The sequence below is a fragment of the Pristis pectinata genome, chromosome 3 (assembly GCF_009764475.1).
Source record: "Pristis pectinata isolate sPriPec2 chromosome 3, sPriPec2.1.pri, whole genome shotgun sequence".
Taxonomy (NCBI): Eukaryota; Metazoa; Chordata; class Chondrichthyes; order Rhinopristiformes; family Pristidae; genus Pristis; species Pristis pectinata.
In genome coordinates, this window is record NC_067407.1 from 140,809,514 (window position 1) to 140,822,322 (window position 12,809).

A 12,809-nucleotide genomic window follows, 5' to 3' on the forward strand; every position below is an offset into this window, starting at 1 on the left:
GCTGGGTCGGGTGGGGAAGCCCCTCAAACAATAAAAGGGGATTGGTGCTATGGTTTAAAAATGAAAGTATTAAAACTATGAAGGATCCTGATGAAGGGTCTCGACCTGAAACATCGACTGTTTATTTCCCTCCATAGATGCTGCCTGACCTGCTGAGTTCCTCCAGCATTTTGTGTGTTGCTCCAGATTCCAGCATCTGCAGTCTCTTGTGTCTCTGTTAACGCTACTGAATGTATTAACCAAATGATACTGAAAATATAAGATGTTTTGCAGTGTTTATTCCTTTTGTATATATTTTTTGTTGTGAATAAAGTTTATTATTCATAGTAAGATTTAAAAAAAGGCATTTGTGAACCAGATCGGATCCAATAGTTTCATGATCTCCATCAGTGAGACTCACATTTCATTCCAGGGTCATGATCTTCTCGATTAGTACAATAGGCAGAATGGTCTACTCCTACTATGAATTCTTACAGGTGATGCAGCTCTATAGAACTCTGGTTCAACCACACTTGGAGTATTGTGTTCAGTTCTGGTCACCTCATTACAGGAAGGATGTGGAAGCTTTAGAGAGGGTGCAGAGGAGATTTACCAGGATGCTGCCTGGTTTGGAGAACATGTCTTATGAGGAAAGGTTGAGCGAGCTAGGGCTTTTCTCTTTGGAGTGACGCAGGATGAGAGGTGACTTCGCAGAGGTGTATTAAGTTATGAGGGGCATAGATAGAGCGGACAGCCAGCACCTTCTCCCCAGGGTGGCAATGGCCAATACCAGAGGACATCCGTTTAAGGTCAGGGGAGGAAAGTTTAGGGGAGATGTCAGAGGAGTTTGTACGTTCTCCCCGTGTCTGCATGGATTTCCTCCAGGTGCTCCGGTTTCCTCCCACATTCCAAAGACGTACGGGTTAGGAAGTTGTGGGTATGCTACGTTGGCGCCAGAAGCATGGTGACACTTGCAGGCTGCCCCCAGAAGACTCTACACAAAAGATGTATTTCACTGTGTGTTTCGATATATGTGTGACCAATAAAGATATCTGATCTGATCTGACCTGACCAAGACCTGCCTCTTCAAGGCAGTAGCATCCATCACAAAGGACCCTCACCATCCGGGACATGCCCTCTTCTCATTACTACCATCGGCGAGGAGGTACAGGAGCCTGAAGATCCACACTCAATGTTTCGGGAACAGCTTCTTCCCCTCAGCCATCAGATTTCTGAAAAGGTCCATGAACCCATGAGCACTACCTCGTTATTCCTGCTTCTTTGCACTATTTACTTATTTTATAGTTTATAGTAATTTTATGTCTTTGCACTGTACTGCTGATGCGAAACAACACATTTCATGTCATAGTCAGTGATAATAAACCTGATTCTGATTCCTCTCACCCCACAGATGAGGATCAGATCACTGATATAATGCCGCGAAATTTGTTGCTTTGCAGCTGCAGTACACTGCAAGACACAAACATAAAATTAATATAAATGTATATTAATAATACAGACGCTGCTTGATCCACTGAGTTCCTCCTGCAGTTTGTTCTTTTGCTCCAGATTTAGCATTTGCAGTCTCTTGCGTCTCCAGCTTTTAATCAAATCCAGAGTCGGGGCCGAGGAAGGTGGGGGTGCAGGGAGTAAGGGGGTGGAGTGACAGAAGAGATGTGCGAGAACAGGCCAGTAATGGGGCAGGTAGAGAAACAAAAGACGGGGGCGGAGGTGTGAACGGTTACAACAAAGGAGGGTGAAGCAGAGGCGAGGGTACGGCCGGACGCCTGAAATGTCGGCAATTCCACCCCTCACCCACACCCCCACCACCACCCCAGCCCCCAACAGATGCTGCTCAACCCGCTGAGTTCCTCTGGCAGTTTTTCTGTTGATTCTGCCCATCACATCCAGTTGACCAGAGGGCACCCAATAAATACGTCGTCAACAACAACAGGCTTTTGAAGAGCATCGGTGTTGGAGTGGGAGTTGCTTCGTGGACCAGACCCACCCACAGGCACAGTGTTTGTGTCATTCAGGGGTACTTATCAATAATGTGTTTACTTCTTTTTACAGCATTGCAGTTACTCACCTCGGCTTCTAGACAACACTTCCCAAACCTCTACCAACAAGGGCAGTAGGCACATGGGAACACCACCACCACCTGCAGGTTCCCTTCCAAGACACAAGACACAAGACACATAAAGCAGCCGACATAATCAAAGACCCCTCCCACCCCGGATATTCTCTCTTCTCCATAGAACCATAGAACACTACAGCACAGAAAACAGGCCATTTGGCCCTTCTAGTCTAGAAACTTTATTCTGCTAGTCCCATTTACCTGCACCCTCCAGACTTCTCTCGTCCATGTATCTATCCAATTTATTCTTAAAACTTAAGAGTGAGCCCACATTTACATCAGATGGCAGCCTCTTCCACACTGCCACCACTATCTGAGTGAACAAGTTCCCCCTAATGTTCCCCCTAAACCTTTCCCCTTTCACCCTAAAGCCATGTCCTCTCGTACTTTATCTCTCCTAATCTAGGTGGAAAGAGCCTACTCGTATTTACTCTGTTTATACCCCTCATAATTTTGTAAACCTCTATCAAATCTCCCCTCATTCTTCTACGCTCCAAGGAATAAAGTCCTAACATGTTCAATCTTTCCCCGTTCAACCTGTTCTATCTCCCCCCTTCCATTGGGCAGAAGATACAAAAGCCTGAAAGCACGTACCACCAGGCTCAAGGACAGCTTCTATCCCGCTGTTATAAGACTATTGAACGGTTCCCTAGTACAGACTCTTGACCTCACAATCTACCTCGTTATGGCTTTTGCACCTTATTGTCTGCCTGCACTGCATTTTCTCTGTAACTGTAACACTATTGTTTTCCCTTGTACTACCTCAATGCACTGATGTGATGTATTGATCTGTACGGATGGCACGCAAAACCAAGTTTTTCACTGTACCCTTGGTACGTGTGACAATAACAAACCAACTTCCAATCAAAGACACCTCAGCACACTGCAGGAATGGACAGTGTGATTTCCCAGTCCGAGCAGCACAACAGAACCAAAGGGAACCATGGTGGGCCGAAGGGCCTGTTATGTGCTGTATGGTTTTGTGCTGTATGGAACACTGTCGATCACTTCAGTTTGCAAGGATGTTCAACCACTACAACGTCCAATTACATAGTGCCAATGTGCTTCAAGGGGACATTTTCAGGAGACTGACTCAGACCAAGGAGATCTCAGAGCAGAGAACTGACAGCTGCCCACAGGGAGTGTCTAAGAGGTGAAGGGAGAGGGTAGCGGGTTTTGGGAAGGGAATCCTAGAGCTCAGGTCCCCGGCAGACAAAGGCTCTGTCCCCAAGAGTGGAGCCATTAAATCCGGAGATGATCGGGAGGGCAGAACTGGAGGTGTGCGGGGATCTCAGAGGGAAGCAGCGGAGGGGTTACACTGAAAGTGTGGGCAAGGTTCTGGTGGGATCCAAAACACAAGGATGAGAAAAATCAAGGTATCACTGGACCATAGAAAGCATCCTATCTGGATGCATCACGGCTTGGTACGGCAACTGCTCTGCCCAGGACCGTAAGAAACTGCAGAGAGTTGTGGACACAGCCCAGCGCATCATGGACACCAGCCTCCCCTCCTTGGACTTTACCTCTTGCTGTCTTGGTGAAGCACCCAGCATAATCAAAGACCCCACCCACCCGGGTCATTCTCCTTTCTCTCCTCTTCCATCAGGCAGAAGATACAGGAGCCTGAGGGCACGTACCACCAGACTTAAGGACAGCTTCTACCCCACTGTGATAAGACTACTGAACAGTTCCCTTATACAATGAGATGAACTATGACCTCACGATCTACCTTCTTGTGACCTTGCAACTTATTGCACTGCACTTTCTCTGTAGCTGTGACACTTTACTCTGTACTGTTATTGTTTTTACCTGTACTACATCAATGCATTCTTTACTAACTCAATGTAACTGCACTGTGTAATGAATTGATCTGTACAATCGGTTTGTAAGACAAGTTTTTCACTGTACCTCAGTAGAAGTGACAATAATAAACCAATACCAATACCAGGAGATGGAGGATTGAATTTATAAGTAGAGATGGGCCGGCACAACTGGAGACATCGATAGTGGCGTTTTAGCTTGAGTTCAAGTTTAGTTAGGGTAGATTGGCCGAGATCTGACCAGATCCATTGGAATAACTCTGGAGGTGACAACAGCGTGGGCAAGGTCATCAGCCACAGAGGAGCTGAGACAGGGCAGAGGAGGATCAAAATGGACCGGAGTGCAGCAAGTCCAATTTTATTGGGGTGTTGAAAGATTGTCACTGATGCTGTGACCCACTATGCTGCGTCTGTGTGTTCTCCAGGAACTCGAGGAGACATTCAGTGTCCGCCAGGCTTTTCAGCTCTTCAACCATCTCATCCAGAAGCTCTCCCCCCAGCATGAAGTCCTTCAGGTTGTAGAGCGATTTACCGATCCGATGATCCGTAACCCTGTCCTGCGGAAAATTGTAGGTTCGGATTTTTTCCGATCTTCCCCTGGTCCCAATCTGGTGAAAGAAAAATTGTTGAAGAAGTGTTGGCGGATATCTTGAAACATCTGGCACTGTTCATGAGTGTGGTCACATGGAAAACCAGACAGCATTGAAACAGCTGATGTATTTACAGCAAAAATGGCATTTGCCTTCTTAACTCCTTGGACCTGCGTGCTAACTTCCTGTGATCCAGGCATGAGACCACCTAGATCTCTCTGAGCTTCACTCACGCAGTCTCTCTCCATTTAGATAATAATCCGCCTTCTGACTCTTATGTGCCCTCACACTTCCCCACATTAAATCCATTTGCCAGGTTTTCACCCAATCACTTAATCTATTCGAAACAGAGGGGAAGTTCAAAGGAGATGTGCGAGGCAAGTTTTTATTTTACACAGAGAGTGGTGGGTGCCTAGAATTGCCTGCCAGGGATGGTGGATGATCACTGTGTGTTTCGAAGTACATGCGACTAATAAAGATATCTGTTCTTATCTTATTTTCTTATGAATTTTCCCTCCTTATCAGCTTTTCAGTCTTCACTACTGGATCCTAAAACTGGAGGGGTTGGTCAGGGGCAGGGACGGGATGCTGGAGGGGTTGGTCAGGGGCAGGGACGGGGTGCTGGAGGGGTTGGTTAGGGGTCAGGGATGGGGTGCTGGAGGGGTTGGTCAGGGGCAGGGACGGGGTACTGGAGAGGTTGGTCAGGGGCAGGGACGGGGTACTGGAGGGGTTGGTCTGGGCAGGGACAAGGTACTGGAGGGGTTGGTCAGGGGCAGGGACAGGGTACTGGAGGGGTTGGTCAGGGGCAGGGACGGGGTACTGGAGAGGTTGGTCAGGGGCAGGGACTGGGTGCTGGAGGGGTTAGTCAGGGGCAGGGACTGGGTGCTGGAGGGGTTAGTCAGGGGCAGGGACGGGGTGCTGGAGGGGTTGGTCAGGGGCAGGGGGCAGGGACGGGGTACTGGAGAGGTTGGTCAGGGGCAGGGACGGGGTACTGGAGGGGTTGGTCAGGGGCAGGGGGCACGGACGGGGTGCTGGAGGGGTTGGTCAGGGGCAGGGACGGGGTGCTGGAGGGGTTGGTCAGGGGCAGGGGGCAGGGACGGGGTGCTGGAGGGGTTGGTCAGGGGCAGGGACGGGGTGCTGGAGGGGTTGGTCAGGGGTCAGGGACGGGGTACTGGAGGGGTTGGTCAGGGGCAGGGACGGGGTACTGGAGGGGTTGGTCAGGGGCAGGGACGGGGTACTGGAGGGGTTAGTCAGGGGCAGGGACGGGGTGCTGGAGGGGTTGGTCAGGGGCAGGGGGCAGGGACGGGGTACTGGAGAGGTTGGTCAGGGGCAGGGACGGGGTACTGGAGGGGTTGGTCAGGGGCAGGGGGCACGGACGAGGTGCTGGAGGGATTGGTCAGGGGCAGGGGGCAGGGACGGGGTGCTGGAGGGGTTGGTCAGGGGCAGGGACGGGGTGCTGGAGGGGTTGGTCAGGGGTCAGGGACGGGGTACTGGAGGGGTTGGTCAGGGGCAGGGACGGGGTACTGGAGGGGTTGGTCAGGGGCAGGGACGGGGTACTGGAGGGGTTAGTCAGGGGCAGGGACGGGGTACTGGAGAGGTTGGTCAGGGGCAGGGACGGGGTGCTGGAGGGGTTGGTCAGGGGCAGGGACAGGGTACTGGAGGGGTTGGTCAGGGGCAGGGACGGGGTACTGGAGAGGTTGGTCAGGGGCAGGGACTGGGTGCTGGAGGGGTTAGTCAGGGGCAGGGACGGGGTGCTGGAGGGATTGGTCAGGGGCAGGGACGGGGTGCTGGAGGGGTTGGTCAGGGGTCAGGGACGGGGTACTGGAGGGGTTGGTCAGGGGCAGGGGGCACGGACGAGGTGCTGGAGGGGTTGGTCAGGGGCAGGGGGCACGGACGAGGTGCTGGAGGGGTTGGTCAGGGGCAGGGACGGGGTACTGGAGGGGTTGGTCAGGGGCAGGGACGGGGTGCTGGAGGGGTTGGTCAGGGGCAGGGACGGGGTGCTGGAGGGGTTGGTCAGGGGCAGGGACGGGGTACTGGAGGGGTTGGCCAGCGGCAGGGGGCAGGGACGGGGTACTGGAGGGGTTGGCCAGCGGCAGGGGGCAGGGACGGGGTGCTGGAGAGGTTGGTCAGGGGCAGGGACGGGGTACTGGAGAGGTTGGTCAGGGGCAGGGACTGGGTGCTGGAGGGGTTGGTCAGGGGCAGGGACGGGGTGCTGGAGGGGTTGGTCAGGGGCAGGGACGGGGTGCTGGAGGGGTTGGTCAGGGGCAGGGGGCACGGACGAGGTGCTGGAGGGATTGGTCAGGGGCAGGGACGGGGTACTGGAGGGGTTGGCCAGCGGCAGGGGGCACGGACGGGGTGCTGGAGGGATTGGTCAGGGGCAGGGGGCAGGGACGGGGTGCTGGAGGGATTGGTCAGGGGCAGGGGGCAGGGACGGGGTGCTGGAGGGGTTGGTCAGGGGCAGGGGGCAGGGACGGGGTGCTGGAGGGGTTGGTCAGGGGCAGGGACGGGGTGCTGGAGGGGTTGGTCAGGGTCAGGGGCAGGGACGGGGTGCTGGAGGGGTTGGCCAGCGGCAGGGGGCAGGGACGGGGTGCTGGAGGGGTTGGTCAGGGGCAGGGACGGGGTGCTGGAGGGGTTGGTCAGGGGTCAGGGACGGGGTGCTGGAGGGGTTGGCCAGCGGCAGGGACGGGGTGCTGGAGGGGTTGGCCAGCGGCAGGGGGCAGGGACAGGGTGCTGGAGGGGTTGGCCAGCGGCAGGGGGCAGGGACGGGGTACTGGAGGGGTTGGTCAGGGGCAGGGGGCAGGGACTGGGTGCTGGAGGGATTGGTCAGGGGCAGGGACGGGGTGCTGGAGGGGTTGGCCAGTGGCAGGGGGCAGGGACGGGGTGCTTGGAGGGGTTGGCCAGTGGCAGGGGGCAGGGACGGGGTGCTGGAGGGGTTGGCCAGCGGCAGGGGGCAGGGACTGGGTGCTGGAGGGATTGGTCAGGGGCAGGGACGGGGTGCTGGAGGGGTTGGTCAGGGGCAGGGACGGGGTACTGGAGGGGTTGGTCAGGGTCAGGGGCAGGGACGGGGTGCTGGAGGGGTTGGTCAGGGTCAGGGGCAGGGACGGGGTACTGGAGGGGTTGGCCAGCGGCAGGGGGCAGGGACGGGGTACTGGAGGGGTTGGTCAGGGGCAGGGACTGGGTGCTGGAGGGGTTGGTCAGGGTCAGGGGCAGGGACGGGGTGCTGGAGGGGTTGGCCAGCGGCAGGGGGCAGGGACGGGGTACTGGAGGGGTTGGTCAGGGTCAGGGGCAGGGACGGGGTGCTGGAGGGGTTGGCCAGCGGCAGGGGGCAGGGACGGGGTACTGGAGGGGTTGGCCAGCGGCAGGGGGCAGGGACGGGGTACTGGAGGGGTTGGTCAGGGGCAGGGACGGGGTGCTGGAGGGGTTGGCCAGCGGCAGGGGGCAGGGACGGGGTGCTGGAGGGGTTGGTCAGGGGCAGGGACGGGGTGCTGGAGGGGTTGGCCAGCGGCAGGGGGCAGGGACGGGGTACTGGAGGGGTTGGCCAGCGGCAGGGGGCAGGGACGGGGTACTGGAGGGGTTGGTCAGGGGCAGGGACGGGGTGCTGGAGGGGTTGGTCAGGGGTCAGGGACGGGGTACTGGAGGGGTTGGTCAGGGGCAGGGACGGGGTACTGGAGGGGTTGGTCAGGGGCAGGGACGGGGTACTGGAGGGGTTAGTCAGGGGCAGGGACGGGGTACTGGAGGGGTTGGTCAGGGGCAGGGACGGGGTGCTGGAGGGGTTGGTCAGGGGCAGGGACAGGGTACTGGAGGGGTTGGTCAGGGGCAGGGACGGGGTACTGGAGAGGTTGGTCAGGGGCAGGGACTGGGTGCTGGAGGGGTTAGTCAGGGGCAGGGACGGGGTGCTGGAGGGATTGGTCAGGGCAGGGACGGGGTGCTGGAGGGGTTGGTCAGGGGTCAGGGACGGGGTACTGGAGGGGTTGGTCAGGGGCAGGGGGCACGGACGAGGTGCTGGAGGGGTTGGTCAGGGGCAGGGGGCACGGACGAGGTGCTGGAGGGGTTGGTCAGGGGCAGGGACGGGGTACTGGAGGGGTTGGTCAGGGGCAGGGACGGGGTGCTGGAGGGGTTGGTCAGGGGCAGGGACGGGTGCTGGAGGGGTTGGTCAGGGCAGGGACGGGGTACTGGAGGGGTTGGCCAGCGGCAGGGGGCAGGGACGGGGTACTGGAGGGGTTGGCCAGCGGCAGGGGGCAGGGACGGGGTGCTGGAGAGGTTGGTCAGGGGCAGGGACGGGGTGCTGGAGAGGTTGGTCAGGGGCAGGGACTGGGTGCTGGAGGGGTTGGTCAGGGGCAGGGACGGGGTGCTGGAGGGGTTGGTCTGGGCAGGGACGGGGTGCTGGAGGGGTTGGTCAGGGGCAGGGGGCACGGACGAGGTGCTGGAGGGATTGGTCAGGGGCAGGGACGGGGTACTGGAGGGGTTGGCCAGCGGCAGGGGGCAGGGACGGGGTACTGGAGGGGTTGGTCAGGGGCAGGGACGGGGTGCTGGAGGGGTTGGCCAGCGGCAGGGGGCAGGGACGGGGTGCTGGAGGGGTTGGTCAGGGGCAGGGACGGGGTGCTGGAGGGGTTGGCCAGCGGCAGGGGGCAGGGACGGGGTACTGGAGGGGTTGGCCAGCGGCAGGGGGCAGGGACGGGGTACTGGAGGGGTTGGTCAGGGGCAGGGACGGGGTGCTGGAGGGGTTGGTCAGGGGTCAGGGACGGGGTACTGGAGGGGTTGGTCAGGGGCAGGGACGGGGTACTGGAGGGGTGGTCAGGGGCCGGGACGGGGTACTGGAGGGGTTAGTCAGGGGCAGGGACGGGGTACTGGAGAGGTTGGTCAGGGGCAGGGACGGGGTGCTGGAGGGGTTGGTCAGGGGCAGGGACAGGGTACTGGAGGGGTTGGTCAGGTGCAGGGACGGGGTACTGGAGAGGTTGGTCAGGGGCAGGGACTGGGTGCTGGAGGGGTTAGTCAGGGGCAGGGACGGGGTGCTGGAGGGATTGGTCAGGGGCAGGGACGGGGTGCTGGAGGGGTTGGTCAGGGGTCAGGGACGGGGTACTGGAGGGGTTGGTCAGGGGCAGGGGGCACGGACGAGGTGCTGGAGGGGTTGGTCAGGGGCAGGGGGCACGGACGAGGTGCTGGAGGGGTTGGTCAGGGGCAGGGACGGGGTACTGGAGGGGTTGGTCAGGGGCAGGGACGGGGTGCTGGAGGGGTTGGTCAGGGGCAGGGACGGGGTGCTGGAGGGGTTGGTCAGGGGCAGGGACGGGGTACTGGAGGGGTTGGCCAGCGGCAGGGGGCAGGGACGGGGTACTGGAGGGGTTGGCCAGCGGCAGGGGGCAGGGACGGGGTGCTGGAGAGGTTGGTCAGGGGCAGGGACGGGGTGCTGGAGAGGTTGGTCAGGGGCAGGGACTGGGTGCTGGAGGGGTTGGTCAGGGGCAGGGACGGGGTGCTGGAGGGGTTGGTCAGGGGCAGGGACGGGGTGCTGGAGGGGTTGGTCAGGGGCAGGGGGCACGGACGAGGTGCTGGAGGGATTGGTCAGGGGCAGGGACGGGGTACTGGAGGGGTTGGCCAGCGGCAGGGGGCACGGACGGGGTGCTGGAGGGATTGGTCAGGGGCAGGGGGCAGGGACGGGGTGCTGGAGGGATGGTCAGGGCAGGGGGCAGGGACGGGGTGCTGGAGGGGTTGGTCAGGGGCAGGGGGCAGGGACGGGGTGCTGGAGGGATTGGTCAGGGGCAGGGACGGGGTGCTGGAGGGGTTGGTCAGGGTCAGGGGCAGGGACGGGGTGCTGGAGGGGTTGGCCAGCGGCAGGGGGCAGGGACGGGGTGCTGGAGGGTTGGTCAGGGCAGGGACGGGGTGCTGGAGGGGTTGGTCAGGGGCAGGGACGGGGTGCTGGAGGGGTTGGCCAGCGGCAGGGACGGGGTGCTGGAGGGGTTGGCCAGCGGCAGGGGGCAGGGACAGGGTGCTGGAGGGGTTGGCCAGCGGCAGGGGGCAGGGACGGGGTACTGGAGGGGTTGGTCAGGGGCAGGGGGCAGGGACTGGGTGCTGGAGGGATTGGTCAGGGGCAGGGACGGGGTGCTGGAGGGGTTGGCCAGTGGCAGGGGGCAGGGACGGGGTGCTGGAGGGGTTGGCCAGTGGCAGGGGGCAGGGACGGGGTGCTGGAGGGGTTGGCCAGCGGCAGGGGGCAGGGACTGGGTGCTGGAGGGATTGGTCAGGGGCAGGGACGGGGTGCTGGAGGGGTTGGTCAGGGGCAGGGACGGGGTGCTGGAGGGGTGGCCAGCGGCAGGGGGCAGGGACGGGGTACTGGAGGGGTTGGTCAGGGTCAGGGGCAGGGACGGGGTGCTGGAGGGGTTGGTCAGGGTCAGGGGCAGGGACGGGGTACTGGAGGGGTTGGCCAGCGGCAGGGGGCAGGGACGGGGTACTGGAGGGGTTGGTCAGGGGCAGGGACTGGGTGCTGGAGGGGTTGGTCAGGGTCAGGGGCAGGGACGGGGTGCTGGAGAGGTTGGCCAGCGGCAGGGGGCAGGGACGGGGTGCTGGAGGGGTTGGCCAGCGGCAGGGGGCAGGGACGGGGTACTGGAGGGGTTGGTCAGGGGCAGGGACGGGGTACTGGAGGGGTTGGTCAGGGGCAGGGACGGGGTACTGGAGGGGTTGGTCAGGGTCAGGGGCAGGGACGGGGTACTGGAGGGGTTGGCCAGCGGCAGGGGGCAGGGACGGGGTACTGGAGGGGTTGGTCAGGGTCAGGGGCAGGGACGGGGTGCTGGAGGGGTTGGCCAGCGGCAGGGGGCAGGGACGGGGTACTGGAGGGGTTGGCCAGCGGCAGGGGGCAGGGACGGGGTACTGGAGGGGGTGGTCAGGGGCAGGACGGGGGTGCTGGAGGGGTTGGCCAGCGGCAGGGGGCAGGGACGGGGTGCTGGAGGGGTTGGTCAGGGGCAGGGACGGGGTGCTGGAGGGGTTGGCCAGCGGCAGGGGGCAGGGACGGGGGTACTGGAGGGGTTGGCCAGCGGCAGGGGGCAGGGACGGGGTACTGGAGGGGTTGGTCAGGGGCAGGGGGCAGGGACTGGGTGCTGGAGGGATTGGTCAGGGGCAGGGGGCCAGCGGCAGGGGGCAGGGACGGGGTACTGGAGGGGTTGGCCAGCGGCAGGGGGCAGGGACGGGGTACTGGAGGGGTTGGTCAGGGGCAGGGACGGGGTGCTGGAGGGGTTGGCCAGCGGCAGGGGGCAGGGACGGGGTGCTGGAGGGGTTGGTCAGGGGCAGGGACGGGGTGCTGGAGGGGTTGGCCAGCGGCAGGGGGCAGGGACGGGGTACTGGAGGGGTTGGCCAGCGGCAGGGGGCAGGGACGGGGTACTGGAGGGGTTGGTCAGGGGCAGGGGGCAGGGACTGGGTGCTGGAGGGATTGGTCAGGGGCAGGGGGCAGGGACTGGGTGCTGGAGGGATTGGTCAGGGGCAGGGACGGGGTGCTGGAGGGGTTGGTCAGGGGCAGGGACGGGGTACTGGAGGGGTTGGCCAGCGGCAGGGGGCAGGGACGGGGTACTGGAGGGGTTGGTCAGGGGCAGGGGGCAGGGACGGGGTGCTGGAGAGGTTGGTCAGGGGCAGGGACGGGGTGCTGGAGAGGTTGGTCAGGGGCAGGGACTGGGTGCTGGAGGGGTTGGTCAGGGGCAGGGACGGGGTGCTGGAGGGGTTGGTCAGGGGCAGGGACGGGGTGCTGGAGGGGTTGGTCAGGGGCAGGGGCACGGACGAGGTGCTGGAGGGATTGGTCAGGGGCAGGGACGGGGTACTGGAGGGGTTGGCCAGCGGCAGGGGGCACGGACGGGGTGCTGGAGGGATTGGTCAGGGGCAGGGGGCAGGGACGGGGTGCTGGAGGGATTGGTCAGGGGCAGGGGGCAGGGACGGGGTGCTGGAGGGGTTGGTCAGGGGCAGGGGGCAGGGACGGGGTGCTGGAGGGGTTGGTCAGGGGCAGGGACGGGGTGCTGGAGGGGTTGGTCAGGGTCAGGGGCAGGGACGGGGTGCTGGAGGGGTTGGCCAGCGGCAGGGGGCAGGGACGGGGTGCTGGAGGGGTTGGTCAGGGGCAGGGACGGGGTGCTGGAGGGGTTGGTCAGGGGTCAGGGACGGGGTGCTGGAGGGGTTGGTCAGGGGCAGGGACGGGGTGCTGGAGGGGTTGGCCAGCGGCAGGGGGCAGGGACGGGGTACTGGAGGGGTTGGCCAGCGGCAGGGGGCAGGGACGGGGTACTGGAGGGGTTGGTCAGGGGCAGGGGGCAGGGACTGGGT

At 61.8% G+C, this 12,809-nt stretch overlaps 2 protein-coding genes across 3 annotated transcripts in view; both read right to left on the reverse strand.

Moving 5' to 3' along the window:
• The window catches only part of LOC127568876 (F-box only protein 5-like), a 98,319-nt gene that overhangs the window by 22,036 nt on the left and 63,474 nt on the right, over positions 1-12,809 (reverse strand). The gene's annotated exons all lie outside the window — the stretch shown is intronic.
• The window catches only part of LOC127568875 (peptide chain release factor 1-like, mitochondrial), a 102,719-nt gene continuing 93,972 nt past the window's right edge, over positions 4,063-12,809 (reverse strand). For both annotated transcript variants that reach the window (XM_052013100.1, XM_052013101.1), the window contains one exon: positions 4,063-4,544. In XM_052013100.1, coding sequence (XP_051869060.1) covers positions 4,317-4,544 — 228 coding nt within the window. In that variant the 3' untranslated portion in view covers positions 4,063-4,316. The remainder of the gene's footprint in view (positions 4,545-12,809) is intronic.